At 37.8% G+C, this 26,355-nt stretch overlaps 1 protein-coding gene and 1 long non-coding RNA gene across 2 annotated transcripts; one reads left to right on the top strand and one right to left on the bottom strand.

Moving 5' to 3' along the window:
• On the top strand, positions 1–1,391 carry LOC310635746. The gene is made up of 3 exons (XR_014491504.1): positions 1–85; positions 1,018–1,140; positions 1,356–1,391. It is a non-coding gene; the product is annotated as an uncharacterized lncRNA (long non-coding RNA).
• GFPT2 (glutamine-fructose-6-phosphate transaminase 2) lies at positions 78–26,355 on the bottom strand. The gene is made up of 19 exons (XM_083354981.1): positions 26,197–26,355; positions 20,473–20,580; positions 19,506–19,604; positions 17,960–18,085; positions 17,041–17,099; positions 15,661–15,795; positions 14,975–15,036; positions 14,735–14,814; positions 14,259–14,376; positions 13,022–13,185; positions 10,395–10,490; positions 10,189–10,286; positions 8,626–8,746; positions 7,866–8,023; positions 7,408–7,522; positions 6,611–6,738; positions 5,913–6,080; positions 1,491–1,652; positions 78–759 (listed from the first exon to the last, which is right to left on the bottom strand). The coding sequence occupies exons 1-19, from the start codon at positions 26,201–26,203 to the stop codon at positions 715–717; spliced, it is 2,049 nt and encodes a 682-aa protein (XP_083211107.1). The 5' UTR covers positions 26,204–26,355; the 3' UTR covers positions 78–714.

Genomic DNA, 26,355 nt, shown 5'->3' with positions numbered 1-26,355 from the left:
TTGTCTGGTGAACTACTCCTGATTGCTTTCTCTACCATTTCCTAAGCATCCAGTCACATAAAGGATGGGACTGCCTGTAGCAATGGTAGGTGTGCACATATATTTTATATGCGTGGTTGTGCCTGTATTTCTAAAGTTGTTTGTATGTTTATTGTGGATTTTCCCTGTGTTCTTGTAGACAATGGGCTTCTTGTATGCTTTTTATACTTTTTGAAAAGGATTGTATATGCTTTGCTTCTGGATTGCTACATTTTAAACAAAAATGTACATAAGGTTTTGTGATTTTTATTAAGATGTGCTTTCCTAATGACATTTTACTGAGCCTTTTGACAAATGGATATTGAACTTTTAGGAAAATGAGATACTTGGTTTCTGCCTTACACATAGAAAGCTCACCTTGGAAAGAAAAATATTAACAGGAAAATTAAGGATTTGGGAAAGAAAAGAAGAGCAGTTTATTCTGATGAATGGTACCTTTTAAAACTACTCTTAAATTGCACTGACAAAGTTCAAAAACAAACCAGAAGTCTGAGTTTAGACATAACAAGTTGATTAAAATAAATCAGGATTTGAAAATCAATTTCAGATCATGGCTTCAAACTGCCAAGAAAAAGCCATGTGGTGAGTTTAGTCATTGAAACTAGCCAAAGTTAGGTTAAACAAAGCCTAACTTAGCATTATGACATGATCAGGCTATATTTTATAATACAATACTTATTCTACAGTCACAGATTTAGCCAAATTTCTTGGGAAATCCACCTGAAAAAGAAAAAAAAAGTTTTCATCATACTACAATACAAATTATCCTATTTTAAAGGGAAAAAAATGTCCTAATGGCTGTATGCCTTCCCAAACTATGTAAATATATGCCAAACCACTAACTTCCTTAGGAAGCTGGCTTACTTTGACTTCTGCTTGACTCTAACTTGTCTTTGTTTCATTTCATTTGTACCATAATCCCAGACCCTACCTTCTCTGTCAACTTTTCATCTGTTTGTGATCTTTTTATATGCTAAGAAAATGACAGTGAAGATTCTACAGTATTCAAAAGTGATGATTCTGCAAGTACTCTCATCACAATCACTGCTTGGCTTTTATTCTTATATTTTGGATAATAGGAATTACACACCGAGCAAGATGGTTAGTTTTATCTTTACTAAAGTTTCTGGTTCAAGTTAAAACACTGGTGTCAAACTTGTTGCGTCATGTGACGTCGCGACATATCGTGACTTTTTTGCATTGCCAGAGCTGGAGTAGGCATGGCCTCTGCATGATGCAACTGGTCTGTGGGCCGGCAGTTTGACACCCCTGCGTTAAAAGATGCCTAAACTCTAATCATTTCTTAATCTTTATAGAGACTACAATTATTTATAGCTATTTGTATAAAGCCTATCACTCATTCTTGTCACCAATTTGAAGAAACCAAGAAGTATCCAACTGTGCTTGCAGCCGTGCTTTAATTGGAATTACTAAAGATGGAAGTAACTTACATCATATCCTCTGAGAACAGCCAGGTGGAATGAAAGCAGCTGTAGAGGGATCACACTCAAAACTCCCTGTAGACAATCGACTGTCTGTGGTAACTCAATTGTTTTGTAAGCAAATTTGGAGCTCTCTGTATCTTCTCTAGAACATAAAATAATAGGGCGGCCCTAAGAAACAAGTCAAGTAGTGTGGATTAATATTAATGATTAATCAATTATTGATTGTACATAGTTTTAATGTATTTTGCAAACACATTTCCAACATTAGCAGGCTATTTTTAGTGATTTAATTAATTTTTTATGCCGCCCATCTCCCCCCTTCGAGTTAAGTTTTTAAGTCACCCAAAGTACCTGAGTGTGAGTTGGGTGGCCATATAAATTTTCATAAATAAATAAATGTAGCAAGATTATTAATAAAACAACACTGAAAATACCATTGTATTTAAACTAAAAGAATGCATATTTGGTAGGTACTGATCATTTTGGCTTCAGTCTAAAATGCAGCGGTCTAAATGCTTTAGTATCGTTACTGGTAAATGTTACAGCTACAGTAACTTAATATAATTAGTGCAATTAGTGCAGGTTCGCATCCCACCAGGCTCAAGGTTGACTCAGCCTTCCATCCTTCTGAAGTAGGTAAAATGAGGACCCAGATTGTTGGGGGCAATAAGCTGACTTTGTAATAATGCCGCTTGGGGGGGCCCGAAAGCCCTAAATAAGCAGGCATATACATAGAATGAAGGCTACTGCTAAGCACATTGGTTTGTGCTTAAAATTGTAAGCCGTCCTGAGTCTTCGGAGAAGGGCGGGATATAAATGGGATTAAAATAAAATAAAAATAAATAAATAAATAAAATAAATAAATATTACATGTAGTCCTCAGGTTACAATGGGAATTGAGACTCAGATTAAGTGATGCAATTGCAAAGTGTAATGTTGATTGCACTGATTAGTGATAGCAATCCTGACAGTCCCAATTGTCATCATAACGTCAAGATGTGTGGGTCATTAAGCACAAGTGGCGAGATCCCGAGGTAAGGAGCTTGGGGTGCCGCACTGGGGTGGGGAAAGACGGAGAAGGCTTGGGAGGCCTCATGGAAATCAAGGGAGAGCTTAGAAGACCCAGTGCAGGCCTCACAAGAGCCAAGGGGAAGGTGGGTGTGTAGGCTGAAACAATTTACCAGAATGACTTGAGACTTTTCCTGCCAGGTTCCCCATTTACTTTGCTTGTGGGAAGCTGACAGGAAAAGTCACAAATGGCAATCACATGATCTTGGAATGTCATAATTTTGAGTTGGATGCCCTAGCACAGGGGTAGGCAACCTCGGCTCTTTTATGACTCATGGACTTCAACTCCCAGAATTCCTGAGTCAGCTATGCTGACTCAGGAATTCTGGGAGTTGAAGTCCATGAGTCTTAAAAGAGCCAGGGGTTGCCTAGCACCTGGATTGCAATTACTTGATTGTGGCTGGTGTGGTACATATAGCTGAAACTTTAGACACTGCTTATACATCCATTTCTTTCAGTGCTGCTGTAACTTTAAACCATCACTGAATAAATTTACATAAGCCAAGGAGTGTATTACTATTATTACTATTTTATCAAACAGAAAACATTGTACTTTAACAAAAGACTTTTCTGTTGTCATTTGCCCCTCCAAAACTTTCAACAAATTACAATTTTTAGAAACTAAATCCATGTACCTAGCTAATATGGCAAATTAAAACTGTATAATGGACAATATAAAATATATTGTTTGAGATCCAGTGCAATGTGATCACAATAATGTCTAAAAAGGGTTTCTTGGATGGGGGGGAAGGCGGAATAAAAAAGTACAGAGAGATATTACATGCTCAATTTATCAAAAATTAAAGCCTGGGGAGAAAAGAGAATTCCTTGTAAAAGCCACAAAAGCAGAAAATGCACTGCTACTGAAAGAGCAAAAAAGGAGAATCAACATTCAAGAAATGCAACATCTCGCTTTTTCCAAGAGGAATAAGTAAATTTAATGAAGGAGAAGTAGGGATTGAGATCTTCTTAACGTAACTTATAACTTTATAGACAATATAGAAAAAATGGGAATATTTTTTCGCATTTTCTCTTGTAACTCTGCTAATTTGAAGTCACCCATTCAGAACAGATAAAATCTATATATATATGAAATGACAAAATATGACAGCTAGGTTTGTTGACTTCAAAAAGAGATTGTATTCATTATCCATTAATTTATTATTAATTATTAAAAGCAGTTTTAATAAGAACAATTTCATCATCATTATTCCGCCGAGACCTGAAGACCTGGCTCTTCGAGCTTTCCGGCTCAGGCTGAGTTTTAATTGGGGTTTTAACTGGGTTTTACATGTTGCAGGGACTTAGTTTAATCTTTTTAAAATTGGTCTTAATTTTTGTATTAATGTTTTAAAAATTATACCCTGTAAACCGCCCTGAGTCCTTCGGGAAAGGGCGGTATATAAATTCAATTAAATTAAAATTAAATCATGTCCACTATCAGAAGCACACCAGTCAAAAAAACTAGAATGCTTTTTGGCTAGTCCCAAACTCTAATACTCCTTTGTGAAGAGAGATCACACTAGCTTGACTTCAGTTCTCTCGTTTCTTTGACAGCTATTGACTTACAACTTTGGCTCAGCAGTTTGACACCCCTGACGTACAACTTTGGCTGTTTTAGGATGCCTTTAAGAGATAAAATCTTTGAGTAAAATTCTGTTCTTGGCAAGTTCATGGAAATATCTACATAGTTTCTTGCAAGTAATTTGCTATTGCCTTTTTGAGAATATTTTTTCAACTTTTTGACTTAGCTAACAGCACTGAAAATCCCAGATTCTAGCTAATTAAATATAGATGTCTGAAACAATAACCAAGAGGAAGGGATTTTTTTTCCTCTAATGGGGATTTATCTTGTTTTTATATTGGAAGAGAAAGAGAATCATTAGGTATTTTCTACTTCTGTTATAAAAATATAAATTCTTGGAAAACATAGCATCGGAATACGGCTTGCAGCTCCTTACCAGTTAGAACTAGTTAGCATTTGAAGATTTTAAGGATTTAAGAAGCAATAATATGTGCTCTTCAAAAGGTAGTTTTTACAAAATTGTCTTTTTTTTCTCCCACTCTAAGCTTTTTACTGAATCCATTTCAGCTGAAAATTACATATTCCCAGTGATCTTCCAGATAATAATAGTATGACAAAATTATACAATTCTTAATGTATTATTAAATTATTAATATTGTACACATTGGGTCTCAATAGTTTTAGTGATTCAAGTGATTTTTATGAAATTAAAACATGTAAGAAAGCTTACATGTAAGATTAATCCTATCCCTGAAACAACAAACTCTGAACTTACAAACCCTGTATTTGCATTCTTAATTAATTCAGCAAAAATTTACTTTGATTGCTTTTGGAGTCAAACTTGTTATAACCTGACATTCAGACAAAACTCAGGTCCATCAAATTTTGGCTTTTAAATCAAAGACTGCAAAATTTGTGTTTTGCTATATGAGGAATTTTAATACATTACTTTATCAGATGTTTATGTTTATACTTATGCAGTGTTTAATCTCCCCAATTATCAATTATATAGTTCAGGCCTTCAATAATAAATTTTATTTAAAGTATAAACTCTTTTCTGAGAATTAAGATTTATAGTCTATTACTGTTTCATCCAAACATTAAGGTTTGCAGCACTTCATTCTTCAAACAATCTTTCAAATTTAAATGTTTTTAAAGGCTTTTTTAAAGATTCAATTCACAGATATTCCCCAGATGATCTTGCTCATGTATGCTCAGTTAGTTTAATATTATTTTGGTCTTTGCTTAAGTGCAACTTCTCGTCTAGCTAGCTTTACAAGTCTCAGTAGACTTCTTAAGAATTCTAATAAAGTTAAAATTATTCTTTTGACATCTGTGATAAGCAAGTAAAAGCATTTCTGTTTAGACAGTCTTTTGACCCTGCATCTTATTGCTGCTGAAATATGGTAAGTTATTAGTGGAATTTTTATTAAATGAATTCTAATGATTTAATTATAATTTTATCAGCATTATACATTATATAGTTAGCCATCTGCCACCACTGCTGTGGTGATGCAGTGGTTAGAATGCATTATTGCAGGCTGATTCTGCATTCCACTGCCAGCAGTTCGATCCTGACTCAGCCATCCCTCTGAGGTGGGTAAAATGAGGACCCAGACTGTTGGGGGCAATATGCTAACTCTGTAAACCACTTAGAGAGAGCTTTAAAGCACTGTGAAGCGGTATATAAATCTAAGTCATATTGCTATTGAAGGAGCAAGTATAGTGAAAAAGCATGAAATATATTTCATTAATAAATATTCTTTATTGTATTTTATTCTTGCAAGAAATGTACAGATTAAACATAAAGATGAAATACAAATTACAGCGTTTACCTGTCGGGCAGTAACCTGCTGTAAAGCATTCTGGCACTTGGTAAAGCAGGGATCCTTCATAATTATCATAATAACAGGCATTTGTTTATCTATGAGAGCCAATGGCCCATGCTTCAATTCCCCAGCCAGAATGCCTTCAGAATGCATATATGTAATCTCTTTGATTTTCTGCAAAGCAAATGAAAGAAAATCAGGAAGGACAAAATAAAAATGTATTATATTGCTGATAACGATTAAGCACAGATAAATGACACTAAAGTCAGAACCCCAAAGCTGCTTTTTGCATGCCCAAATTTTAATTAGTGATCATTGCTACGATATGCAATTTTTTTGAATTGCCTAGGTACTGTACATATACAGTACTAATTCTTAAATGCAAGCTAACATCAAACATGTATTGAGTCTAAGATGAAGAATCACAATAATCATTCATTAAAACAATCATGTATCTTTTCAGTATGCTTTAAAATTTATTCTATGTATTTTTCTCTATACATTTCAGTTTAAGGAACAGAAGTTGCAAAGCATCAATAGTTTTGTATAATTTGGCATTGTAGATGTACTGGTGAACAAATAAATCCTGATCTGAAAGACATATCAATCTTTTTACTTTCTCCAAAGCATTATTTACAAATATTTTTTACCTATAGCTATAACATTTAGTTGTACTTTTGAAAAACTCAGTTAAGGATTCATACCAGCGCCCCTTCCAAGCAAGTGGCATAATTGTATCCTCGACCCATAACCAAAAGTGATCGTTGTTTATATAGTTCAAGCGCCAGATCATGTATTTTCTCATCCAAAGACAGTACTTCTTTAATCATCTCTACCAACAAATTAAAATTGAGAATTTCATTCTTGCAATACTACCAAATTTCAAAATTTGAAATATTTCAAAATATTAGTTGCAGATTTAGACAGAATACATCAATTGATTTCTCTGCTTTACAGTATAAAAATATTTTACCCTTTGATAGCACATAAAATTTTCATGAAATTTTACAGAGATACAACAGTTTTTTATCCTAAAGCCCTGAATAATATTTAGCCTTCACTAAGGGCTCACATTTTCCTTAGTCTCAACTGGAGTGCTAAATAAGCTCTTATTTAATGTAGTTACCAAGCAGTTTTTTAAATTATTTGTCAGTTTTTAAGTTTTGAATTCTGCTACTGCTATACAATTTGAAAGAGAGAGACAGAGAGATTTTAATTTAAAAGGCAGAGCTCTTAGCTTAATGTGCATAAGTGTAAATTTGCCCATCTATTAATAGTATGTCATACATTTATCCTCAAAGCATGATTCTATTTTATAAGACTGAAGTCCAGTTTTGTTCTCTTACCTTTTTCTCAACAGAGAAATTAAAAGTGCAAGCAAATAATAAGAATCCTATAATGGAATACCTTTCAAAATTACAAAACCGAAAATTGATTTACAAGTTTGTGACAATATTTTTTTCCTTTTCACAACAAACTTTAATTCCCCATATGAACATACCAGGTAATGACTTTAAACTACTTATGATCTCCTCTCTTCTTTTTTGCAAGGATATCCTGTCTTCCGCCATCATCAAACCAAACAGCACAAGAGAAATGAACTGGCTGGTATAAGCCTGAAGATAAAAAATATATTAAAAAATCCTTTATGTGGTTGTGTTATGATCCTAAGACTATCTATTAGCATCTGCTTTGGTGAAACAAGAAGGCTGTAGGTCTACAGTACAACACGTCTGTAGGTATCAGATCATGGCTCAGTCACTCATATCCATAGGTAAAACTGCAGAAAGGATGTTTTGAAATCCTAGAGTCTCTACAGGTTGGTATAGATAGTATTGAAGTTTCCTGCAACACAATGCTTTCTTAACGAGTAAGATACTTTAATGCTGCTACAGGCAATACCAAGGCTATGATTTGGTCCAAAAGAGAAAAAGGTCAATTACAAAAAAGGAAAGTTACCTTTGTACTTGCAACACCAATTTCAGGTCCTGCATTGATATGTACACCACAATCTGTATCCCTGGATATTGAACTTCCCACCGTGTTTGTAATGCCAACAGTCAAAGCTCGACGATTTTTACAATACCGTAAAGCCATCAATGTATCAGCAGTTTCTCCTTTAACACATTACAAAAATGACATTATTAGATTAGAATGGCAGTCAAATTTAGAATGGTCTGACCTGCTCTATTCATCATGATACCGAACAGCTTTCCTGTTTTGTGAATTTGCCAAAGTGTTGTGTTTCTTGTTTTGGCTGTTTTAAATAGGAAGTGAGAATTATCCTCAAAATCTTTAAAAATGACTGCCATCCATTTATTTGGCTTTAGTAGGAGATACAAGTATCATAGAACATTCCTCGTCAGGAGAAGATTTGTGTTTTAGAGTGCAAAATCAAATCTTAAATTGGCTTCAGAAATAGGAGTAATATTTTCTTTAAAATACAGGCACTGGGAACCTTAATTTTGAAAAGCTTACATTTCAAAACTGCCAGATGCAGTTTTTGAGACACTCAGTGGAAAGCCCATTACACCAATAATAAAAACCAGTATGTGAATTATAGTAACAAGATCTTCCTCTTGATTCTGGGATACCAATGTAAATATAATTAAAAGTTTACAGTAGGAATCTCGGTATAAATTAAAGTAATAATATATACCAATAAAGCACATTTGTCAAATTCCTAGTATTTCCCAAATTAAAATGTAAGGCAATTTACCTGACTGGCTGATAAAAAAGCACACATCATCTCGGAATACAGGGGTATTCCGATCCAGAAAATCACTAGCCAGTTCCACCATGACAGGTAGCTCTGTCAGTTCTTCCAATACTTGTCGTGTCTGAATAAACAAAAACAATGCATCTGGCTTTAATACATCATGTGAGATTAGCATATTAGCAGAGTGAAGCAAAATTAATCAGAACAACAACAACAACAATAATAAAGTTGGAAGGGACCTTGGAGGTCATCTAGTCCAACCCCCTGCTCAGGCAGGAAACCCTATATCATTTCAGACAGCTTTGTAGGACTAATGCAAATTACTGCTTTAATTCACACTAAAAGGTTCAAGGGTGAAACAGACTGAGTCCCGGTTGGCAAAAGAGTGAGGTAACTGTATACACCAGGGGTCAGCAACCTGAAACAGTGAAAGAGCCACTCGGAACCGGTTCCCTCACAAAAGGAAAAACTGGGAGCCGCAAAAAATGTGTGCACATGTGCGTACATGCGCGCATGCGCAGAACAGGGTTTGACTGAAAAGTGGAGCCAAGGCGAGATATGCACCTACCCTGCATATTTGAATTGATTGGTTGAACTTTTTTAGTCCCACTTTTTTTTTTTTTGGACTGCACATGGCAGAGGACTGGGAGCCGCAGGAGATGGCTGAAAGAGCCGCATGCGGTTCCGGAGCCGCGGGTTGCAGACCTGTGCTATACACTCTGCTTATTTATTCAACCTATATGCTGAATAGATTCCTCAGGTTATGACAGCAATTTGGACCATTAGTCAAGAAACATAGCACAGACCAGCGTTTGATAGAACAGCCTTGAAGGTATTACATATTCAAGATGTGGCTGTACCTACAAAGTTCAGAATCATGCAGGTTTGTAAACAGTTCATGGAAGCAATATTTGCACTTTGAAGAAGCAGCATAGAAAGAGTTTCAATGCTTTTGAACTCTGATGGTGGAGAAGATTCCTGAGAATACCGTGCGTAGCCAAGAAAACAAACTAAAGGATAATCAAACAAATCAACCCAAAGTTTCCACTCAAGGCAAAAATGGCCAGATTCAAATTACCATACTTGTGACACATTATGCAAAGACAGTTCACTGTTTACAATGAGGGTTCCTTGGTGCTTTCTGACGGTTGCTTTCCTGCAGATGTTTCATTACCCAAACATCAGTGCTAGACTAGCAGTGATGATGTTACCTAGTTTAGATAATGTAACATCTGCAAGAAAATAACTAAACTCAGTGAGCACTAAGGACTCCTTTAAGAAATTTACAATGCTGGAAAAGATGGACTGAAAGAGAAAGAGGATAACAAATAATAAGTAGATAGATTCCATTACACTGGTGATATAATTATGTACTATTGGAAAATCTGAAGAACCAAGTTGGGAATCAACAGCGACTGGATGTCATATAATCAAAAAGATTCATAGTTCTATGATTAATATCACTCCAAAAACTGGCTCTTTAAAACATAGAAAACTCCTATAAACATACTATGAAGAACTTTCTTACACATGTTTTCATATGTTGAAGTATTTTAAACTTACAGCCACAGCAGCATGATAACTGGTTCCACATCCAATAATTATTAATCGACGGCATCTTTTTATTTCTTTCAAGTGATCTTTCAAGCCACCTAAAACAACTGTAATTTCCACAAAACAGAAATGATATGAAAACTTTAGTTCTGGGCAAGTTCCTATCAGACATTAATGGTAACATTAAGAGAGGTTAGAATTTTCCTCAAATTTACCTTTGTTGGTTTCAAAGTTCACTCGTCCTCTCATAGTATTGAAAACAGATTCTGGTTGTTCAAATATTTCCTTTTGCATGAAAGCACTGAAATTCCCTGTTGTTTGAATAAAAATGGTCTGTTAGTATTATTATTTAATCAAGGAAATTTATAGCAAAATAATCTGGGACAGAATGGCAGTTTCACTCACAAGCCAAATTGCTTACACTTGGTTAAAGGAATGCCTATTCCCATATGATCTGACCATGATGAGAGACCTCCTTGGGGCCTTTTTGGCTATTATATTACCAAACAAAAGCTATACTTCCAAGGATTAGATTTTTACAAACATTTAATTTTTAGGACCAGTTAAAGAGTTTTTTTCATTGATAATGGAATCTGTAGATCAGGTAAGGATGATTGAAAATCTCTTTAAAAACATACTCAATAGAGCCTGGAATTTCCATTATATATCATGACAAAGTACCCATGTGACGAAACCCATTTTATGATATATTTGTACAGCATTGTCTGCAATGGGCGATTTTTGCCCGAAGCTGGAAGTTAATGCCAGTTTACAGCAAATACATCATGGCCATATGACTCTAAGACGCTGCAAACAGCCCTGAATGTGTACGAGTTGCTGAACACCTAAAATACAATCCTTTTGCAGTGGAGACATGTCTGTTGGAATTGCAAATCTAAGTACCTTTTGGGGGATTTGTTGTAATTTCGTTGCAGACTCACTATAAGTGATTGATCATAAGTCAAGGACTGCCTGTACCACTACTATGGTTTACCTCATTTTATGGCATTTCAAAATGATATTGTTCATATTTAGACATGAGATTGCATGTATAAAAAAACTTTGATAAAATACCATACAGCCTTACAGGAAAATAGAACGTGCTCCTTAAATATGTTTGCCAAATACCCACATTTTATTTACCGTATTTTCCGGCGTATAAGACAACTTTTTGACGCATGAAAATCTTCTCAAAAGTTGGGGGTCGTCTTATACGCCCAGTCGCCTTATACGCCGGAAAATAGTAAATCCTCGGGAGCAGAGACGTTAGTGGAAACGGACAAATCCAGCGCTCGAGAATGGTGAAAGACGGCCTCCTCATAAATAAACCGCCCACCCCACCCATACACGCCTACACCCGCCCACTCCCTTTTTCCACCCCACCCTTCCCTGACAATGCCTCCTGCCTCACCCCTGCCTCCTGGCGTCTTCCGCTCACCAGGTAAACTTCCATTGTACCCCGGGACCACCTCGCGGCCCGCCATTCCTCCCACCACGCCCATCACCCACCCGTGCATGGCCCCCTCCCAGCTCCAGTCCATGGACTCCTCTTCAGCCTTCACGGGCTCTGACGACGACGCGTTCCCAGCCAGGCTAGTAGGTGTAACGGGCACAGCCTCTATCACCGCATTCTGAAGCCGCCGCTCAGCCAGACTGTTGCCGCCAAATGACCCCTCCCACGTTGTGTCCAGGCTTGCTGCGACCCGGACGGTCCCGGTCCCGGGCAAGGACGCCATGGAGCCCGCCATCATCGGGTGAGTCCCGGCAGAGGCATCCTGCACATGCACGCGCTGGCCAGCTGCTGGGCGATCTCTAAGGCGGCGTCGGATGGTCGGGAGATGCAGCCGACGCGCAGGAGAAGGCTGGCTCACGACAAGTCGAGGTGGGCCTGCGTCAGTGGCATGCGGGGATGGCGGGGGTGGCTCCCGTAGCGAGGAAGGCGCATCCATGGGGAGACGGGCGAGGCCCGTGCGCCGTGCTGCAAAGAGGGGCCCCGCTGAATGTCGCGCCCGTAGGCCGCGACACCTTCACCTAATTGAGAAGCAGCCCTGACTTCCTACTTACCTGTATTTTCCGGCGTATAAGACTTTAACCCATGAAAATCATCTCAAAAGTTGGGGGTCGTCTTATATGCCCAGTCGTCTTATACGCCGGAAAATACGGTATTATATATATATTATTTGACATTTATTACATGATTTGTTGGCAAAGTAGGTTCGATTACTTTTTGTAATTTTTTTTAGTTTGATAATAATAATAATAATACATAGACTATATTGGTGACCTTATAAATCTCCAGTGCTACATAGGTAGAATATAAATAGTTTCAATGTTTGTTTGTTTATATTTATATGCTATTCAACTCCCAACAGATTCCAGATGATATACACAAGGATTAATAACTTTACAACCGATATTAAAACAAAACAATAAGCAGATCGTCTTCCAGAACAACACGTTATGGAAGAAGGTCCAAGAAAAAAAAACAAGCCATCTTTCAAGCCCTTCCAAAAATGGAAGGGTAAAGGCAAAGTGTATTTCCAGAAGCAGTGAATTCAACAGTTGGGGCTATCTCCAAAAAGTCACATCCTCCTCATGTAGATGAAATCCTTAACACAGATCTGTTCTGGGTTGCTCTAGACAGACTGGGCAGGATTATGTTGTAAATGCAAGATATTAACTTATTATTTGTTAAATATGTTTGCCGTCTATCTTGCCACAGGTGATAACTAACACTTTCAATACTTTTCCCCAATCAGTACCTTCTTTTTTGTGGCTAAGTCTGCATCTAAACTCCCATGGAAAAAGATTGATACTAGGAAAGCTTTTCTGCTGAGCTTACCCTTCATGATTTGGTGCAGCTCCAGTTGCAAAGTTTGAATGGCTCGAGATGGGTCATCAGTAGCAGCACGTTTTAGCCGATGAATGGAAAGCTTTCCATCAGCCACTGCTGCAATGTCATCATCTTCCAGAAAAATAACTCTGTTGGTGTGCTCAATTATGGCACTGCAAAAAAACAAAAACAAAACAAAGGTGTAAACTTTTAAGTGCAGCAAAGCTTTGTTCTGTGGGTGTAGGCAAAAGCTATAAATGACCAGAAGCAGGAATTATGAATCATCCAGTTCTTGACGGCAGCACATGCATGTCAGTTTATAGATCATCTGCAGAGTCTATAAAGAATCTGGAATCTGCATACAGCTACTAGAAACGGTTTGTATTCTTTGATATTATATTGTTTGACATTCACCCACCCCAAACCGTACTATATATGATCATGCAGAGCACACGTTTATGAATTACCATTTAGATTTAGGCACTCCCCCTCCTGACAATTTAGAACCTATTTCTCCTTGGATATGAGCTAGTAGCAGTTCACCAGTTTTTCCAGAACTGTTTTGCACCACTGGCTAACTAAGAATCAGGATCTAGGGCAGACATGTCAAACACAAGGCCCAGGGGCCGGATGCGGCCCGTGAAGTGGTTTCATGTGGCCCGCGAAGCCATCCTGGAAACAGTGAGGGAACGGCCCCCATTGCCTTGGCCCTGAGACCCTCCTTCTGCCAGAGACCCCCAGATCTTTCCACTCCTGCCCAGGCCCCCATAGGCACCCTTGATATGAACGATGTAGAGCTGGCCACGCCCACCCAGTAGGCCATACGCACTCTAGCCACGCCCACCCAGTAGGCCATGCCCACCCTGGCCATACCCACCCGGCCCCGAGGGCAACCGCAATGCTGATGTGGCCCTCAATGAAATTGAGTTTGACACCCCTGATCTAGGGCTATACAAAGCAACTTTAAATGGTGCTTGACAAACTCAGCTGGCTTGAGCAAAGGACCCTTCCTCAAACAATGAAATAGCCTCATCACCCAGAAGAGTGAGCACCTCTGCTCCGTAGGCTTTCTCTAGTTCTTTGCATCTGCACACATAGACAGGACATCCTTTGAAAATGTCAACAAAGCAACTGGGGAACATTGCTGAAGCAGATAGGTTCAGCCTCACAGAATCTGCCTCTATTTCACTTGGGCTTGCATGCTTTGCACCATTCTGCTAAGACTACACATTGCTGTATCTGTTACCTTGCATCTGAAGCAAAGAAAAATTCAACTGCTTTATCACCCACAGCATGAAGGCAGGTTGAACTGTCCAGTCTTTTCATTTGAGTTTTGCACATGTTCTTTACATTTTCTATATTACCTATCAATGAAGAAGCATGTAACATCTTTAAATCATCAGCAGTGAGTACCCAGAGTTGAAAACAAATATATGAACTTCGTGAATTATACCAGAATCATTACTACACCTCATTGAAAATTACTAAGAAAACGAGGCAAGAATGTTATGCATACACACTATTTTAATTTCAATACATAAATATAAAATTTGGCAGAATTTTGAAGTGAGAATTTATTTAACTTAGTTAATATTTCTAGTACCATGGATTTGTGATTAATAGACTGATAAGAAAGAATTCTGGCCAATATAATCCATTCCCTCTCTCCCACAACTCACAACCCTCCCAAAATACAGCGATTGTGATAGTACTATAACTTACATGTTCGGTATAAAATGGGAATTTGTTCTGTGGAGAGCTTAGATACACTACGAACTCCAATAAGTAGAGGACTCCCCCTCCTGACAAATGATAAAACAACAATGAAAGTGGTTACATTCGTTTTAAGAAATACATTTAAATATTTTGTTTCAATGAAAAATCTAAATCTTGGGTGCAAGTTCTGTGCTGATATCTTATTTATTAAGCATCATAGCCCAATTTATAGTTTTATTTACTTACCTGGTAGCAACAGCTTCTCCTGGATAATGTATACTTTTGAATACCAGCGCAAATGCACCTTCCTACATAAGAGAAACATTAATATTAAAAAAGGAATGAATGGGATGCATATCAAAATTATCTAAAGAATGAGTAAGATAATATATTAGTCAAAATCCTGTTTTCATATTTTTAGTGATCCCTAAGGAAGGAGTAAATAAAAAAGTAGCAAATACACTTCATTCACTGACAACAATGTTGGCATAAACAGTAGGAAGACAATCCCCAACTCCATTAGATATATTTCTAACGATGAACAAATTAGCTTCCTGATCATCAGTGAGAAGACTTGTATTTTTAATCCATGTCTAGCTATAGAATCCATATATTGAGCACTATTAAGTGATTATTTAGAGGCTGTGGCCTGACCCTTGATATCAGATTGATAGCTCGAAAGAAAATCAACTACAGATTCGTGGAATACATCTGGATTTCATTTGGGTTTACATCTCCTTTTTCACATATGCTCTGGACAAGTAAAAATAAGTTTTTGTGAAAAAGAAAATATAGCAAGGCATTTTAAAAAGGACCATCTCTTTTTAAAACACACTCACCAACCTCATTTGGTTAAACTAGGTACAAGAAAGATAAATTCAATATTATGTAAACGTTACTGATGCTAGGAAATAAGAGAATCTCCCACTCACCAGCTGCTGAATGACTCTCTCAACCAAGAGAGAAAAACTCGTTTCTTCAGTTTCTTTATTATCATATAAATATTTGATCAATTTTGGAATTGTTTCAGTATCTGTTTCAGATTCAAATTCATAACCTTTGGTCTCCTAGAATATTTTAAACAAAATGTTAGATCTGAGTTTCTTACCTAAGGCTGTTTTCATTCATTTGTAATAGCGTCGAGAGACATCTAATGCCTTAATCACTACTGCGATAGTTCCCGCTCCACAGTACAATCACATTTCCAAGCTAGATTTTACTTATTTAGGATTTTATTTATTAGGACTTTATTAAACATGCCATGGAAACAGCATGAAACTAACATTGCCTGGCAACAATATAGAAACACAAGATTAATTCCTGCCAGAAACAACATTGTGTTATTCTCTAACTCAGTGTTCCTCACACTTAGCCATTTTAACGTCTGGGTTGAGGGATTCTGGGATCTGAACTCCACACATCTTAAAGTTGCCAAAGTTGAGAAATGCTGTTTTAGCTGATTTCCAGACTGCCCTATGCTAATACCGGGATCACATAGGGAGAGGAAAAAGCGGTAGACAACTACCTCTATAGTGGGGGACTGAATCTGGAACTCATCATCTGGTGTTAAATCTAATTTATTTAGTTTATTTATTTATTTATTTAGTTATATTTATATACCGCCCTATTTCCTGAGGACTCAGGGCGGTTTACAGGGAATTAAAAATCCAGAATACAAAAATTAAGAACCAAATTAAAAAATATTAAATTAACCCTGTAGTCAGTTAAAAAGAACCCCAAATTAAAAATTCCTCCTCAGTCTGGGCCCGAGAGCTCGAAGAGCCAGGTCTTCAGGCCCCGGCGGAATGATCGAAGGTCGGGGGCAGTTCTCAGCTCCACCGGCAGCTGGTTCCAGAGGGCAGGCGCTCCCACCGAGAAGGCCCTATCCCTGGGTGTCACCCGCCGGCAGTCTCTTACCGGCGGGACCCTGAGCAGACCCTCCCTGTGGGAGCGCACTGGGCGAAGGGCATTTGATGCCGGCAGCAGGTGTTCCCTCAGATATCCCGGACCCAGGCCATGTAGGGCTTTATAGGTGATAACCAGCACCTTGAATTTCACCCGGAGGGCAACCGGAAGCCAATGCAGCTCACGGAGTAGAGGTGTTACATGGGAGTATCGGGAAACCCCCATTACAACTCGCGCGGCCGCATTCTGCACCAGTTGAAGCCTCCGAGTGGTCTTCAAGGGCAGCCCCATGTAGAGAGCGTTACAGTAATGGCAGGCAAGGACAGATCTTTCTACATATAAAAATAAATCCTGTCAGTTTGGAGTGACAAAATTTTACTATATGCTTTAGATTACTATTGGCTTACCAAAAACTTCCGTAGATCTTTGTAATTTGTAATGATTCCATTATGGATAACAACAAATTCTGAAAGGAATATATATGGAAATAAATAAGTAGGTAAGAGTAAACAATGAGACCTTAATTCAAAAAGTGGGTTGAAGCTGTGTATTTATCAAATTGGCAGTAGTAAAGCGTTTCATAGAATTCTAGTTTTCTGTGTTCTTTCAGGAATACGTCATGGCCAGCTTGGACTCTGTCAAGAGACTGACAATGAACAGCCACCTCCAGAGTTGCCAGATGAACTGCTAAGCAGCTGCAGGGAGAGGCGACTGCACCACCCAGTAACCAGGGGACTTAGCTGTCTCCTGACTCATAAAATGAGGAGTCTGAGTTGCTACCCACTTCTAGTCCAAGGGCTTGTCATGCGATGAACAGAGCAAAGGCATTCTGCAAAGCTCCTTGCCCTTCCAAATGAGCAATCCTGGGCTGAGTTGGATTTGGGACTCTCTCCTGGCAAGGTTGCTTGACTTTAGTTGACTTGATTTTTCTAGTGTGCATGTGCATTTGCACTCACATTTCCTTTGCTGCTCATTTGCTTCAGAAACTTCTCCACAAAGTTTGCAACCACCTATCTGTGTTTGTGAGTGCATAGCTTGAGACAGAGCATGGTAGAGGTCAAGCAGTATCACTAAACCACTAAAGTTTTGGTTTAAAAATCAGAGGGTATTGGTTGTTTGGAGAATACCTTGACCTGTTAACACAGGATACTCTAATTCAGGTTTCAGGTCCCTGTCTTTCATGTGTCCTGAATACTACATATGCAAAATTGCTTTCTGAATCAACTATCTCATTTAACACACACCAATACGTGAAGATGGTTCATTGGTTTCAACAACTACATCGAAGGATTTCTGTTTGATTTTCCCCCCCCAGAAATTACCTACCGTTACTTTTATCTGATCGTTGGGGATGACTGTTGACAGCATTTGGTGCCCCGTGAGTAGCCCACCGAGTGTGAGCGATGCCAAAATGTGTCTCAAAATCTGCCTTTAAATCCAAGCCTTCTTGCTCTGTACAGGACAAATGTATAATGATTTATATTCAAAAAGATACGCAATTCTAAATTTCCAACTTTTCAATAATGGTTTGTGGCTCTAAAGGTTGTTGTTTTTTTGCATTATGACCATAATTGAGCCCATAATTGTAAGTCATTGTGGTATTTAAGAGGGTACGTGTGATCATGCCCCATTTTATGACCATGCTTGTGATGGTCATTAAACACTGCGGCCATTAAGCAAACACAGTAGCTGTTAAGCAAATCCATTTTATCCAATGGGTGGTTTTTGCCAGACACCATGAGGATAAAAGGATAAAAATTATTTTCATGTAATCACGAGATGTTACAAATGGTCCTTGAACTGGTTGCCAAGCATGCAACATGCAAGCATGTGACCGTAGTGTGTGAATGTGTGCAGTTATTGGAACTTTAAAATTAGGTCATAAATATCTTTTGGGGGAGGGTCCATTGTTACTTTGAACAGTCACTAAATGACTGGTTGTTAAGTGAGGACTACTTGCATACAGGTATATTCTAACAATATCACAAATACTACTGTAAACATATTCCATGCAGAAATCATTATATACAAACACACACAGTTAATTTCTCAATACAAAATACACTACTTCCAACACTGAGCAAATTCAAAATCCAAATGAAAATGTCTAATACTGACGGGGGGGGGGGGGGGGGTCTGCAATAATTTATTTCTATTTTGGTAGAATAATTTGTTTTAAAGCCCTTTTATTAAATTATAGCCAAAAATGATTTAATGTTTTGTTAATGAAATACATAACTTGTATGGCTTGCTTTTTATGATTTAGGTGTGTCTTCTGTTACAGTTAATTAGATCTCAAATGAAACTAAAATTTACATCATCCTCCACTGGTAGATTTAACTTCGCAAAGTAGAAAGTAAGTATATTTCCATTTGTCTTTCCTAGGAGCCACGGTGACACAGTGGTTAGAATGCAGTATTGCAGGCATTATATAAGTGCTATTGCTACTATATTCTTACTCCTATCAGAGGTTTAGATTCAACATGACATTGAAATATTAGGGAAAGGCTTGGCTTGTGGGATTGTACACACTTTCTTACACAAAAGTGTCACATGTACACAGAATTCATATTGAATATTACTCAACAATCCCATGTTGTATCATAACTGCCATTATATACGTATGAATAAGACTTATAGAAGAAAGATAGCAAAATGTTCAAAATGTGTTTGAGAGTAAAATGTAGTATTAGGACAGATGACATTTTTGTTTAAGAAAGTGTAACAATTGATGTAACTCCATCAATTGCTAGATGGTTAATCAATACAACAAGGTTCTTAGTCTCCCACTGAAATACTACTTCTAAATAAACATGCTATATTAAACATTGGCCATAAATATACCAAAATGCAGATGTTTTGTTATACTTACTTTGCAATTCCTCATCAAGAGCCTTTACTTTTCCTCTTTTTTTCACTAATTTGATGTACCGTTCTTTATCTTTATTATTATTCCCATCAATTGCAACACCTGTAAAATAGAATATTGTATAGTTTTTGATTATTTAACATACTATAACTTCTACTTTCACAGTGGATCATGAGGAATACCAAGGCTTGAACATCATGACATTTGAATATCTTTTCCATGGCTTTCATCACTACTCTACCAAATGCTAGTCAGTGAAGCATTTCTTGCCTGCTTGTTCCTTTACTGTTGAAAGTTGATCCAAAGATATCCTCTGATATCTTCATTGATAATTCTAAGGCTGGTTGCCCTACCTATTGCCATTTATAGTCTTTGTTATATTTAATTTTAGTCCCATGTTCATTGTGCTCCATGATCTTAGTACTAGGGCTTGCAGATTCTTTGCATTTTTGGCTATGTATCATCAACCTAGCACAAATTATTGCTGTTTCTTCCTCCAGTTTTAAAACCACACTCATATTCTTCCAATCCAGCTTTCCTTAATATGTATTCCATATATAGGTTGAATAAATAAGGGGAGAGAGTGCAGCCCTGTCGCACACAACTGCCAACTTAGACCCAGTCTATTTCATCATGTTCTCTCCATACTGTGGTTTCCTGGCTTGTATATATAAGTTGACCCAACCTATTATAAGTGATCCTATAGATTAAAGTTATTAAAAAATAAGTAAAACTGTCTTATAAGTTTATTTGTATCTCATGTCAATGGTTCAGCAGTTTATTTTTAAACATTGTCCAAGAACCAAATACATCTCACAAAATGAAGCTGTGGCTGGGTTAATTACAATATGGGAGCCCAATCAATATCTAGTCTATTCAGAGCCTGTTTCTAACATGCTTTGGGAAAAGCAATAGAAGCAAGCAAGATAAGACAACAATTGTCAGTGTCCATGTAAGACATTTTACACACCTGCGGAATCATACCCTCTGTATTCTAGTCTTTGCAGTCCTTTTATCAGTGTTTCAAATATCTCTTTCCTTGTCCGAGGTACCTTGTAGTTCAAATACGCAAAGATACCTGTTGAAGAGAGGACAGTGAAAAAAAAATGAAATACCAATATGCTAATATTTTGTCATTCATAAGTTAATCTGAATTCCTTCTTCCCTAATTATCCCATTTTACAATACAGGTGATCCGCGACATGACCCCATTTGATTCCCAAATTTCCATTGCTAAGTAAGACAGTTAAGTGAGTTTTGCCCCATTTTACAATATTTTTTCCACGCTTGTTAAGTGAATCACAGCAGTTAAATTAGTAATGTGGTTGTTAAATGGATCTGGCTTCCCCATTGACTTTGCTTGGCAGAAGGTCACAAAAGGTGATCACATGACCCCGGGCTGCCACTGTCATAAATAGTTGACAAGTGTCTGAATGTTGATCTCTCTCTCTCTCTCTCTCTCTCTCTCTCTCTCTCTCTCTCTCTCTCCACCTCCCTCTCCCTTGCCAATTGAGATAAAATCTTATCAGTTATTCTATCATGATAGTATTTCTTGTAAAGAAGATAGCTTTATGGTTTACTTGCTGTATGTAGTTTCATTAACAAAAAGGATAATTAAAATACTATTGACTGATAATCTTAGCTATTTTAATTTGGACAATTATTTGATTATATCTGATCAATTTATTTTGGTTGACTGCTTATTTCTGTTTTACCTCATTTAAAACAAGATAACACGAATCTTTTACTAATCAGATCTTGAGCTACAGATGGCAATATATGTTATCTAGCACCAAAAAGTTGTACTTTTTGAACCACAGTTAAGCAGCTTATTATTCTCTGCCTTCCTAAAAATAGATTCACAAGACTAAGTCAGAATTTAGCCAAGAACTGATCTGGACAACTCTAGATTATAGCTAGTATTTCACAAATCTATTAGGGAGATTTCTAGTAAAACTTATTAAATCCTGTTTGCTGGCATGAATCACAGCAGAAAAGTTGCTCCAGTCTAGCACAAAAATCTCCCGAGGCTTAGGGCTGTTAACAATTTTCTCATGGATTTAACTCAAGTTCTTTTCTATTTTTCCAGAGCAATGTTTAAAATACTTCTAACATTTTTGCACGTTCTCAGTAGTTTTATATCCTCAAAAGACCGAGATGTACATATACACATACATTCATACATACACATATAAAAGATCTTACAGAGTTTTCATTTGAGGCAATATTTTTATGCTTTGGTCTCTCCAGGAAAGGCCTTTTTGAGGGATCTATCCACAATGGAGCCAGTGTGTTGAGCTTGGTAAAGATTCCTTGTTTATACTGAATTCTAGCAATGCTCCTATTTAAGCATACAAAGAGACTCAGAGGCCACTAGAGACTTTTCATTGAAAATGATAGCAGCAGTCTAGACTGCCAAGGAATATATTACAGTTATTTAGGCCTGAGGAAAGTAAGTTTAGTTTCAATATATACACCCCCTTGTGCCTCCCAATAAACGCACCGACTGTTCACTTTTAAAATATAAAGGCCACAATCCAACACAAAGTTAAAGTTCAGACCACAGAACTGATTCTTAAGTCCATGGTTTAATAGTAGGTGTGACTAATAGCATCCCCCTCCTCATTTTCCTTCTTCCATAAACAGATGGGCCTCTCTTGTTTTAGTACTGCTCAGGTTGGTTTAGAAATAGCTTGGATTATACGATAAACCATCCTGAAGTTCCAAGAGATTAAAAAAAAACCTGAACAATCCGAAGTCTACATTCACAATGAATAAACTTCTGTGTCAGTCTGCATTTTTCCTTATTGAAATGAAAGTCACAAATGTTAATCATAGTTGAAAATACCTTATTTCTTCCCTAACGTGAAGGATCCTTTTTTTTTATTCTTGCAAATCCATTTGGAAATTGATATGTCAATTTTGTCTTTTAAATGCTATTATGTTTATAAGCAATAACATTACACTTAAAAACACTTTAAAATTAGACACTTTAAAAAGATATACAGTTTTTAATAAATGTTCAGACAAGAAAAAAAATCTAAAAATCCATGTAAATAGGCATCATTTTATTGTGGCACAAATAAGCTATGGCAAATGCACAAACATGAATAACACGTAGTACAAATATTATCCAGAGGATAAAGTTCTATTGTTAACTAGACCACTTCCCCTTTGACCTCATAATCTTTTCTCTTCAGCATGTTATTCTTTTTATTATTCAAGAGATAAGAAAGGGCTTTAAGTACTTCTACTTACAGAAGACCTAATCATTGGGTTTGATAAAAACAGAATGGATAGAGTTGTTTTAAAATGATTACACAGAAATAATGTCACAGGAAAGGGCCTTAGTCTCCATAAATGAATGAAGCACCTCTGCTATGACATTAAACAAAATAGTTCAAACACAGTTAGCTAGCAGTCATACAAGCTAACCTTTGTTTTGAGATTCTTCCTTTAATATCCTAAAAAAGACTTTGAAGCTCTTGATTCCTTTTTCAGGAATGCAACTGGTTGGTAAAGAAAAGGCCCATGGGGAAATTCCACAGGAATGTCAACGCTCATTTAACCAGAATCAAGCTAGGATCCTTTTATATTTTATTCATAACAAGTAAGCTCAGCAGCCTTTCCCTTACCTTTGTGGCTTAGCTATGTACTGAAGCTTCTTCAAACAAGTTGCCTTTCACATGTGTTTGGACTGAAGCTCTCAGAATTTCTCAGCTATTGTCTACACTGGCTAGGAATCTTAGGTGTTTTAATCCAAGCAAATCTAGGAGATGCCACTTTAGGGGAAAATGATGCATTGGTCACTATGTTAAAGTTCACCTCCTCACCAAGAAATCTATTTTCCATGATGAAAACAATATGTTGAGTGGATTCATCTCTAGCTGTAATTAGGTTTCCTTGTAACTATTTTGCTTCCTCTTTCCTCTTACGAAACATTCCATTTTAAAAATGTATTGAATTCCCTCCTCCATTCTACAAACAGTGATCCTGTATTCTCATGCAGTTAGTCAAATGTGAAATGTACCTATTGATCATCTTTAGATACTTGACAGAAAATTATCCTTTAAAACAGTTGAAAGACATCATAAAAAGAATCCATCCCAACCATCATTGGTCAGGAAGGCATCTTCAAAGGTATACAAGGTTGGAAATGGAGTTAGGCTTGTTCACTGAAAAATGGAGGGCCATAGTCAGCACCTTGAACTGTTGGAGTAAATAACAGTGGCCAACTTTGTAACCCCTGATATTGTTGGATTCCTATCAGCTATGCCCATTGGTTATGGTAGCTGGGAATAATAGGAATATAGGGCAATCACATCTTGGGATCCTGTTGATATGAAATTCTGGAAGTGGTAGCTCCAAAACATCTAGGGATCTCCTTTGGTTGAAGAAGACTGTACTAGTATTAGACTTTTGCTTAACCAAGCACTACAGTTCTAATGTGCTAGAAATCCCTCCATTTAAAATAACGTACCAACTTAGAAACCTAACCTTTTACTTAATAACCTCACTGGTAAAGTTATTAAGCTCACTGTTATTTCTACATATGGAGTAAAATATTGGCACAAAAAAAGGTCAGCCTGGCTTATTATTTATAATGCTAATTATACACACCTAGATTGCTACATATAACAACATATGAAAAGGTGAAACATCACACAAACTTTACATTTGTTACATAGCTTTTGTTTGGGTGGGATATTTTAAAGACCTTTTCATCTCAAAGTAGGAAGCTTCCCTTTCACTTCAGGCAACATTTTTGCAACATTTTTGATTTATATCTTATTTTAACCTCACCAAACTTTTCCACAACATCAATAATGGAAAGTGCTTTAAAATCACACCAGACCCTTGACCTAGTATTCTGACTCAGCCATACAATCTCTTGATTAGCATTTGGTTGAGCAGTGGAACATCCCTATTTCTGAGTCAAAGCACAGATGTCTCACTCAGATAAAGTGATCTCAGTATATTTGTTGATATGTCTTGAATGGGTAACCAAGACATTCCTTATCAGCTTGAGCACAATAAACTAATTTTGAACAATTTAGATATAACAGGTTCTCTGGAACAAAATAATCTTTTAGAACTCAAAGCCGTAACTTGTTCACCTTGCAAAGAAAATACATGGCTTAATTGTCTGAAAGGAAGCAGATTTCCTGTTCTAATGTACAAATTTAAAACAAGTTTTATTTGATATTCTCACTCCAAAACTTTATTTATGGCTCAGTTGTATAATCCATACCTACTGTCAAACAATCCACTTTATTATAGTTATGGACACCGGTCCCCTTTTTCTCTGTATTATGCCACTATCATAGCTATGACTTTTTCAGATGCTTAAAAGTGCATGAAAAAACAGGCATTGCAAGGAATTGGGGGGGGGGAACTCCCCACCGCATCCCAGCATAATACATGCAGAGAAACTGCATGTAGGGAAGGCTTTATCTGCACTTAACAGAAACTATGGCCCTGTACATGTATAGTTCAAACACCTTTTTCACATTTGACAAGGCTTATACTGTTTCTGGTAAAATGCAGTTTGAGCAATAATGTGCTTAAAAGTTCACTTATCTTAGCACAAGGACCTATTTGCCATCAATACACTGCAGTCCTGGAAGGAAACTACATACTTGAACTGTCCCAACCACAGGATTTGCCTCCACTAAAATAATTCCTGAAGCTAACTCTCACTGTAGTTTTACTTCCCTGTTGTAGGCAAAAATAATTTTAAATGTGTACTTTGCTGGTGATCCAGTAAAAAGCATTTTAAAAAAGCAGTATTCAAATATGCCATACGCTAAATAAATAAATCACCAAGTAGTATTCCCCAAGTGTGGAACTTGAAAAAGAACCCTGGATGAAAATTTAGCAATAGCAAATAACCCTGGAGGAGCAGATTCGCTTATCAACATTCACTTTCATTAAAGATTGGTCCTGCTAATAATCAGAAGTTTTTCGACTACAGTATCCACTGCTTCACAATTACATTTCGGGCCAAAGGGCTAGAAGGAAGCATCTCGTTCTTGCCCCGACTGCTTTCATGCCCTTGCCACGTATATCCCCCTCTCATTCAGAGACTTCAACCCAATGGGGCTGGCTCCCTTTGAGAAGATGCAGCAGCCCAATGGGGCAAAACTTGAGTTTGGCTTTAAACTGCTGTCCTCCATCAAAAACTACGAGGAGGAGGAGGATGCTGGAGGAGCAAAGCCAAGCAAGCACATGGCCAGCTCGCCCTCTTCCAATGGCCACCCGCGGGAAGGAGGGGCAGTGGAAGGAAGAAAAAAGAAAGGAAAATGAGGAGGGGGAATGGGAAGGGAAAAACAGAGGGAAGCGTGGCTCGGAAGCGCGTCTCCTCCTCTGCCTTTTCATGGGCGGGCGGGGGAAGGAAGAGTGCCGGAGGGATAAAAGCATCCAGCTTCCATTTCCTTTCCGGCCACCACGCGCACCCTTAGGGAGAAGGTCCGATCTTACTGCTCGGTTGGAACGGCGGAGCTTCTCCATGGCAGACGTCCTTTCTCTTCTTCTTCTCCCGCCCCTTCCTCCTCCCGTAGTCCGAACAACGGCACCCCTGCTCCGGGCCCACACGTGCAGCCTTTCCGCCGCTGCTCTAACTGCGCGGAGAAGCTGGCGACCAGCCAACCCCGCTCCTTCCTTCCTTCCTTCCTTCCTTCCCTTCCTCACTCACCGCACATGGTTGGTGCCCGACCGCCGACGCAGCCCCCCGTTCAGTCGCTGAGATGCCTGGAACCCCCGCGCGCCTCCCTGTCACCTCCTCTCTCTCCTTCGCCTGCCTCTTTATAACGTGCCTTGGACCAACCCCCTTGGGTGGTTCATTGGTTGAAAG

This window comes from Vipera ursinii (assembly GCF_947247035.1).
Source record: "Vipera ursinii genome assembly, chromosome: 2".
Classification (NCBI taxonomy): domain Eukaryota; kingdom Metazoa; phylum Chordata; class Lepidosauria; order Squamata; family Viperidae; genus Vipera; species Vipera ursinii.
The sequence above is the reverse complement of the archived record's forward strand: the minus strand, read 5'-3'. Positions and strand labels throughout refer to the sequence as shown.

What these genes read in the sequence shown, in the direction of transcription:
- GFPT2 (XM_083354981.1), bottom strand. An exon ending in CAGAGGGTATGATTCCGCAG is followed by an intron (nt 19,605 to 20,472) that starts GTGTGTAAAATG and finishes TCTATTTTACAG; the next exon opens with GTGTTGCAATTGATGGGAAT. An exon ending in ACGATCAGATAAAAGTAACG is followed by an intron (nt 17,100 to 17,959) that starts GTAGGTAATTTC and finishes TATTCCTTTCAG; the next exon opens with AATTTGTTGTTATCCATAAT.